At 39.1% G+C, this 8957-nt stretch overlaps 1 protein-coding gene across 1 annotated transcript in view; it reads left to right on the top strand.

Annotated features, from left to right (window-relative positions):
• The window catches only part of LOC119409529 (sulfotransferase 2B1), a 149065-nt gene extending 141140 nt beyond the window's left edge, over nucleotides 1-7925 (top strand). Inside the window, exons 2-6 of the mRNA XM_037676427.1 lie at nucleotides 782-990; nucleotides 1069-1195; nucleotides 1370-1464; nucleotides 2133-2313; nucleotides 7810-7925. Coding sequence (XP_037532355.1) covers nucleotides 782-990; nucleotides 1069-1195; nucleotides 1370-1464; nucleotides 2133-2313; nucleotides 7810-7925 — 728 coding nt within the window. The remainder of the gene's footprint in view (nucleotides 1-781; nucleotides 991-1068; nucleotides 1196-1369; nucleotides 1465-2132; nucleotides 2314-7809) is intronic.
• The last annotated feature ends 1032 nt before the right edge of the window (nucleotides 7926-8957 follow it).

Raw genomic sequence — 8957 nt, 5'->3', positions numbered from 1 at the left:
TGGAGAAGCAGCGGCTCTACTCCGAGTCCCTCCCGGATGATCGAGCTTCTCACCCTGTCTCTAAGGGAGAGCCCAGACACCCTGCGGAGAAAACTAATTTCGGCCGCTTGTATCCGAGATCTCATTCTTTCGGTCACAACCGTTTAGCTACTTAAGGAGCTAAAATTTAATATATAAAAAATATAATTTAATATATAAAAAATATATAAAAGTAAATGTTATACTTTTATTTTAGGCTGAGGTAGCTTTAATAAATAACTAGTTTTATATTGAACACAAACATGTTTAAAACTTGAGATTTTCAGCATTTTTATAAGGCGGTCACTAGCTGTACCATGTTACTAACCACATAAACTATCGACTGTTTTTCCAACGTCTCTTTGAAAAGAACAAATCTTCAAGATCTGTTCATCCGGTAGCTGCAAGTTCACTCTTTTCAGACCACTGAAATAAGGTTTTTCAACACTTCTAGTAAATCTAACAAAGTTCAGTCAGGTCATCTGGACGGCTTCTTTTTTTATTTTTTATTGAGGCATTTCATCCTTTATCCAAAGGACTTCATCAGTCCGAGGAGCCACAACAAACAGTCCCACAAGCAGCACACTCACATAGTGGACCAACCAGTTTGCTGGTGATAAGGTGGCTTTTGGGGCCCACCCTCTCTCCCATTGACTCCTTTGAGACCTGGCTGAACTTTGTTGGATTTTCTACCTGGATTATTGAGCATGAGCTTTGATGAAACTTCTAGTAAAGTTTTTCATACTCTCGTTAAATTCTGTAGGTACAGTCTGGATGCAGGAGATCCTCCCACTGGTGCTGAACGGTGGAGATCTGACCACGCTCAACACAGTCGTAAACTGGGACCGAGTCCCATGGCTGGAAGAAACAAGGCTGGCAAAGGTTGTGGACCAAATGAAATCTCCACGTGCGCTGGTCTCACATTTTACCTACGAACTCATGCCCCCTTCCTTCCACACTTCCAAAGCCAAGGTAGCTGATTAAACACCTAGTGTCACATTTTGTTATTCAACAAAGACCCGTTACATTATCGTACTGTGTTCCTTGTAGGTCATCTACGTCATGAGGAACCCAACGGATGTGTTGGTGTCTTCATACTACTTCCACCAGATGGCTGCTTTCCTTGAAGATCCAGGAACTTTTGATGAGTTCATAGAAAAATTCCTAGAAGGCAGAGGTCAGAAGTCGCATCTCATTGAATTTACTCAGAGCAACATCTGATTAAAATCTGAATCATGTTTTAACCACCATGAAAAAAGATGGTTGAAAAATGAGGGTTTTGTTGATGTCGTAAGTCAGAGGTAACAGGCCAGAGAATATCTCTATTTTTTATTCAGTCTTTTGTCTGCAGTGCTGTTTGGAAAATGGACAGATCATGTGAAGAGCTGGAAACGTGCCGAGCTGGGAGACAGAATAATGTTCATCACATATGAAGAAATGGTTCAGGTGAATGAGTTTTTATATGTCTGTCGAAAGCAGACATGTTATGGCATTATCTCCGTACGTCCATAAACGTCTCTTGTCCCGCCCATAACTTCAAAGATCATAAGATCAAAGGTTATACAAGGTCATTGTTTGGGTCATTGCTATAGATTGCTGTGTTGTTGTACAATAGTTTGTTGTTGGGTGTATAATGTGTTGTATGCAGCACTCTTGTTAAAAATTAATGTTGTATTTCACTTGTTTCAATTAGTTACTGTCTTGAACAGTTTCTTTAAGATCACTGTTTATGAATTTCCTTTTTGGCATTCTTCTAATCCACATTTGAAGGCCTCCAATTCAAACCTGCTAAAATAACTGCTTTTATAGAAGTGCTTAAATCTTAGATATATCCAGATATTCAAAATTATTTGGTTACCAAATACTTTTGTAATTCCTATGGAAGCACTCAGGTTGTGATTAGTTTTTTTTTTTTTTACACTTCACCACTGCATTGTCTTATGCTATGTTAATAAATAATTAGAAATCTTAATGTTAAACGTTGCTCAATGTTCAATTTGAAAACACAATAGTAACAAAACGTAACACTTAAGAATGAAAATGACAGGTTATTGTGTAAAAGGGAACGCTTTTCTTTTATCACGACCAAATGAAGCCCTATATATCTCTTCTAGGACTTGCCTGCATCTATCAAGCTCATTTCAGACTTCCTGGGCTGTAATCTCAGTGAAGAAGTCATCCAGAAGGTTGGAGAACACTGCTCCTTTAAGACCATGAAGTCAAACATCATGTCCAACTTCAGCTTGGTCCCCAAGAAGTACATGGACAACGACAAGTCTCCCTTCCTGAGAAAAGGTGAGGTATCCATTTTTGTTACACAATCCTAAAAACTGAGACTGACATGAAAATAAAACTGAACATTCTGATGGTTTGATCTATAAACAATATCTTAATATTTGGGGGGTTTAATCACATTATATGATAGTATGCCAGTATTGTAAGATCAGTTGAAAAATACTATAAAAAGGTTCATCTCAGCCCCATTACTTTAGGGGGAGTTACATTAGTACATTAGGTACATACATTAGTACATAAGTACATTAGGGGGAGCGGTGGCGCAGAGAATAGAAGATGGGCTTGTGATTAGAAAGTCGCAGGTTCACCTCCCAGTACCGTCAACATCAAAATGTGGGTGGAAAAGGTGAAACACCCACACCTCCCTCCACCCTCATTCGCCCCACTCTGGGCCCCTGAGCAAGGCCCTTAACCCCCACCATCTGCTCCCTAAAAACAGGTCTTTCTTGAAAATGAGTTTTCAATGAGTGGCTCAATGAGACTACCTGTATAAATAAAGGGTAAATGAAAAAAAAAAATACTTAAAAAGTGCCTCTGCCAGAATTCAAATTCATCTTCTTGTGGATTTTTTTTTATATTCATACAGAATGGAACCATTCAAATTAAGGTAATTGTTGCCAACTTTTTTTAAATTTAGAATCAGGAATTTGCACTCAATAGGTTTTAGGAAACAAGAAAAGCTTCATGCAACAAAAAGTCCACATAACAGAAAAATCTTGAAACGGGCACTTCCAAACTTTGTCTGCTTATTCATGTTGCAACAACAAACCATCCAGAAGTAGGATATTACATATTTTGTTAAAACTAAACAGAAGGTAAGAATATGACCAGAAATTAAAATGGCTGAACAGTTAGTGCTAGTAACTTGTGGGTCAAAGCCAAAACTCTGTTAGTAGTATTAATAATTATTGTTATTAACAACAATGCAACAACTATTATTGTTCCAACATTTTTCAGTCAGGTCATCTGGACAGTTTCTTTGTTTTTGCTGAAACTTTTCACCTTCCATCCAGAAGGCTTCATCAGTCAAGGAAACGCACAACACAAAACTGATTCTTCCCCCAACAGCTTACTCCAAAGTGGAACAAACCAGTTATGTTGGTGCTAAGATGGTCTCTTTGGCACTGCCTCTCCTCTGGAGCTCTTGCCTTGTTTCACTTACAGTGTTAGGTTCAGGCAAAAGTAGCTAAAAGAGCAATTAAACACACACACACACACACACACACATATATAAAATACTTAATTACACACATTTGAGTAGATGTAATGAATTACTTTAATTCCTGTTTAAATGCAATTCATGCTGCCATACATGCAGTGTCTTCAGACTTTGCCAACAAACTAAAAGATGAAGCTTAATCATTAAATTATTATCTTTGTGTTAGATTTATTTATAAATCACATTTAAACACTGCTTGTACCAATTAAATTAAATAAAAAGTAACACACATGTTCTCTATCACCGTCATTAATCAGACAAACAAACAAACAAACAGCAGCTTCAGCTACCAGACAGACTGACGTTACGTTTTCTCTCTTGGACTCTTAACAATGTGTTAAATTGTAGAGACTCACCTGCAACACATGACGAGTTGGATCAGCTGCAGCTCCTTCCTCCTCCTCGTGACTCCGACATGTTTACGTTTATAAAAGCGTGGTTCTCCCGTGTCGTGTCGGCGATTTTCAAAGCTGCATGTTTCTCATTTTTTATCTTTGTGAAGAGCTCTGACACTTTGGAGGACTTGGGTCGAACAGTTTTCGCTGCATCAGTCATTTGTAAAATTTACTTAATTTCCTTTGAAAACAGCCTCTGCTCTGCTCCCCCTCGCTCTGTTCAACTCGCGCTGCAGAGTTTTTTTTTTCAAACTTTATTCAGTCAGTCAGCATTGACAATGAACTGCCCGTGAACAATCCGAAACAGCTCCGCAGCGCTGTGAAAGACGCATAATCGTGCGACACAACAAATCGATAATGAAATTCGTTGCCAACGCTTTTAATAATCAATTTTTATCGATTTTATCGATTCGTTGTTGCAGCCCTAATATAGACAAAGGGTTGTGTAATCTTTTCATTACACCAGCTCTATCATCAAGGTCACGAAGCAGTGTCAAATATTATACAAAGTCTTTGTTCTTCCATGCCACATCATTTGATCCAAGATCATTTAACAAAACTAGATACATGGGGGGCTGCATCACTGGTGACCAGGAAGCTGAATACAGAGGTGTGGTGGACAGAACCACCTGCAAGTCAACACTGGAAAAATTAAAGAGCTGCAGGTGGACTACAGGAAGATCTGTCCCCCCACCCCCCACCCTATCAACATTAAGGGTACTAAGATGGACACTGTGAACTGCTACAAGTACCTGGGGGTCCACCAGGACAATAAACTGGACTGGACAGCTAACACCAACATCCTCTACAAGAAAGAACAGAGTCGCCTTTTTCTTCTCAGGAGACTCAGGTCCTTTAACGTCTGCAGGACCATGCTGCAGATATTTTACCACTCGATGGTCTCCAGCATCTTCTACGCTGTGGTGTTCTGGGGCAGCAGGGTGAAGAAAGCTGATACCAACAGACTCAATAAACTCATCAAGAGAGCTGGTTCAGTTCTGGGAGTGGACCTGCAGTTTCTGACAGGTGTCTGAGCAGAGGATGCTGAGGAAACTGCTCCAGATGCTGAACAACACGTCACACCCCCTGCATGACACCCTGGACTCTTACTGCAGCACCTTCAGTCGTAGACTGAGACCACCGAGGTGCTCCACAGAACAACACAGGAAGTCCTTCCTCCCTGTGGATATCAAGCTTTTAAACTCCTCCTCTTTTCTGCACATAGGACAATAAAATTAATCCTGCACCACAACAATAAACTCTTTAATGTTTCTGTATTAACCTGTTTTAGAACTTAATTGTTGTTATTTTTATATTCTGTTATTTTTATATCTTGTGTTATTCCTTGTGTGTGTTCCTTTGTACTGAAACTCTGGCACAACAATTTTCTGCAGGATCAATAAAGTTCTATCTTATCTTACATAATGTATATGCATCACCACTGAATAGTTTGTCGACAGGCGTATAATGTGCCGTATGCAGTACTCTGGTCTTGTAACATGTTTGGTTTGGTTAAAGTTTTTGTGCGAAATCCAAACCCCTCCTGGATGAGTGCTGTTTTTTTCTGAGCACGTGCCAGTTTGCTTGACCTCATTGTGTGAATGTTTATGAATCATTTACACTATGAATGTGATCCATTTTTCTCCCGTACGTTTTTCAGCATTTTTCTCGTTACACATTTTTTGTGCTATTTCAACAGATCATAAATGAAAACGTTCAGCTCGTTCAGGAAAAGGGTGCTATGACTTTTTTGTATTGGTGCAACTTTAGCTTTTGATATATTTACTTAGCCTTTTTTTTTTTTTTGGCTACTTCTTCCTCAAAGGAAATGAATTGAGCTCGTTTTACATCCTTCAACTCTTTAGATCTGTTTACAACCTTTTACTGCTCTTTTCACATTTTGTTCTGCTTCAGCTTCCCTGGGCAAATTTACACTTTTTTCCAGCTACTTTCAGCTGTTTTTTTCATGTTTTGTGCTCGTTTCAGGACCTTTAGGATCTACAACATTTGTGTGCTTCTTCTAACTTCTTTCCACTAATTTCAGCTAGGGATGCACCGATCCACTTTTATTTTTCAGTTCATACTCTTTTATTTTTTTTTTTTTTATGATTGTCTATTCAATTCAGTTTATTTATATAGCACCAAGTCACAACAGAAGTCATTTCAGGGCACTGAACAGAAACATTAAAATAAGTTAACAGAAACATTCATTTATAAAAATAATAATTTAAGACCATTTATCTGAGCAGACTGCTTTGAATTTAACTCCATCACAGAACTCTCTTTTTGATCTGATAAATATCTCCTGGAGGGTAAACTAAACTATATCTTGGCTACAAATGTTCAATCAAGCTTCGAAGCAGGCAGTCTGATTTCAGTCAGCCACGCTCAGCCTGCTTCTCCGAGACAGGCAGACTGAGCGCGGCTGACTGAAATCAGACTGCCTGCTTCGGACTGAACGAGAGGAACACACAGCTGAAGCCACAGAGCTTGAACGTCCAACTTAAAACTAACTTTACTGCGGTGCCTGGCTAAACAATCCTCGTGCTCTTTAATGTGTCCCTTTTTCAAAGTTTATTAAGTTCGATGTATTGTAGGTCCCGACCAAGCTTCCCCCTCTCGGTACAGCAGCTCTGCAGACATTACACATTGCTGTCTTGCAGTGTTTAGTGTACTTCCACACAGCGGACATGTTACGGTGAAAAGTTGGTTAGCCGTTAGAAATTGTGCTACTCAGTCCTCAGCACAGCCGTATAAAAAGAGTATTTACTCACATTTTAGCTGGCTGCAAACGATGAAATGGATTTCCTGAATGTGATGCGGGACTTATTATTCTGGGTTTCATGAGACGCCTCAGTTCAGGAAATCCATTCCATAGTTTGAAGCCAGCTTGCAGAGCAGCAGGCAAGGAATCACGAGAAGTTTCCGCACAGACATGCATCTTGGATCGGAAAAATCCGATATGTAAATTATGCTGATATCAGGGCCTGATACCGATATTTCAGCTACTATTTAGCTGTTTTATGCTAATTTTAGCTTTTTCAGATAATTCCACTTTTGTTGCACTCATTTCAACTTTTTTCAGCTTAATTCAGCAAAAAAGTGCTCTCTCCACTTCCTTCTGGTAATTTAAGCTTCTTTCTGCCTTTTATAAGCTACTTTTCAGTTAGTTTTATGCTAATTTCATATTTTTTTCAGATAATTTCCACTTTTTGTGCTCATTTCTCTTTCTTTCAGCCTAACTGAGCAAATATGTGTTCTTTCTGCTTTCGTATGCTAATTTAAGCTTGTTCTTTTTTCAGCTAACTTTAGCATATTTTAGCCAATTTAAACTGTTTTCAGATTAATTCAAGTTTTTCATGGTAATTTCTGCTAATTTCAACTTGTTATGCTCTTTTCAGCTTTTTTATGCTAATATTAGCTTTATCAGCTAATTCCACATTTTTTGCACTCGTTTCAACTTTTGTGATCTGCCTTTTGCTGATTTATGCTTGTTCTACATTTTCAGCTACGTTTCAGCATGCTTTTTGTGCTAATTTCAGCTGTTTTTCAGCAAGTTATTCTGCAATAAGCATTCACACATTGCATTTTAACAGGAAATGCAGTTTTTCTAGTTCATTTTTGCATTGTTGATGCTCATTTCCTTCTCTGCAGAGTTTCAGAGTAAATTAACTGTAAATTCAATGTTGATGACTGAAGGATTGTAATTTAATAAAATATAATTTAAAACCTCTCACATGGCGATGAGTGATGTACATTCCTAGTTTCACTTTATCTTTTATCAGTGTTAATATCTTTTATCAGTGTTAATATTTCCAGATAACAGAAATGCTCACCCCCTAATTAATTTATGTTTTTTTGTTGATGACTGTTTTGTGGCAGGAATTGCTGGAGACTGGAAAAACCACTTTAACTCAGAACAACTTTCCCGGTTCACATCTGTGATCCACAAAGAGCTGGAGGGAGAGAACTTCTGTCTGCCGTGGAGCCTGGATTGACCAGCAGAGACAGAAAGAAGTCAGAGATGAAATGAAGTCCTCCACAAGCCAGTTCAATTTAAACAAATAAAATTAGGAACTGCAGCTAAGATGTACGTTTAATTGTTGAAGCATGACAATAAAACAAACTTTTTAAAGTTTCTTAATATGCAGTCTCACTTTTCAAAAGTAATTGTGTTGATTTGTTATGTACAATATCATAAATAATAAACTTGTTTATGGCAGAATGGTGCTATAACACTGGTCATTTGTATTTGTCATAACTTTGAACCGACACCAGTAAACCCAATGTTTTTGCTGTCTCATGCTTATAACAGTATGACGCTCTGAACAAAAATGTATATTTAATTTTTCCCATTTAATTTAAGAACTTTTTTTTTATTATAAGTGGAAGGAATGATGGCACAGAGGTTAGAGAAGGCGAGCCTGTGATTGGACGGTCGCCGGTTCAACTTCCCGGACCATCAGCATCAAAATGTGGGTGGGAAAGGTGAAGCACCCACACCTGCCTACACTCTCATTTGCTCCACTCTGGGCCCTTGAGCAAGTCTTCTCCCCCGGGTGCCCTAGATAGCAGCTCTCTGCTCCACACAGAGAGCTGCAGTAGCTCGGTGTTCTGTGGTTGCGTCAGGAAGGGCATCTGGCAGGTCTTCGTGCAAGTTAGCTATGGCAACCCCCAGGGAAGGGAGCAGCCAAATGAAGAAGAAAAACCCAGCACTTTTTAAATACAAAGCTGTGGGATTCTGTTTGTTCTCCTGCACTACTGCGTTTCTCTTCCTTGTTCAGCTCTCGTCACACCTGTCTCCATTTCCAGGTGTTTGTCATTACATCTCGCTTAGTGTCTGCATGGACAAAGGAGGAATGAAGAGACACGGACTTTATATAATGTCCTGTGAAGGCTTTCATGTTCTGTGTCTGGGCCTCTTGTCATCTCCTCCCCAAACCTAAGCTTTTGCTGCGAAGGCCGGAAGTAGACAGACGTGCCCAGAAGAGTTGGCGCAGAATTTAAAAACTTTTTGGACTGATTATCCA

This window comes from Nematolebias whitei, chromosome 5 (assembly GCF_014905685.2).
Source record: "Nematolebias whitei isolate Nwh7 chromosome 5, NemWhi1, whole genome shotgun sequence".
In the NCBI taxonomy this organism is placed as follows: Eukaryota; Metazoa; Chordata; class Actinopteri; order Cyprinodontiformes; family Rivulidae; genus Nematolebias; species Nematolebias whitei.
The sequence above is the reverse complement of the archived record's forward strand: the minus strand, read 5'-3'. Positions and strand labels throughout refer to the sequence as shown.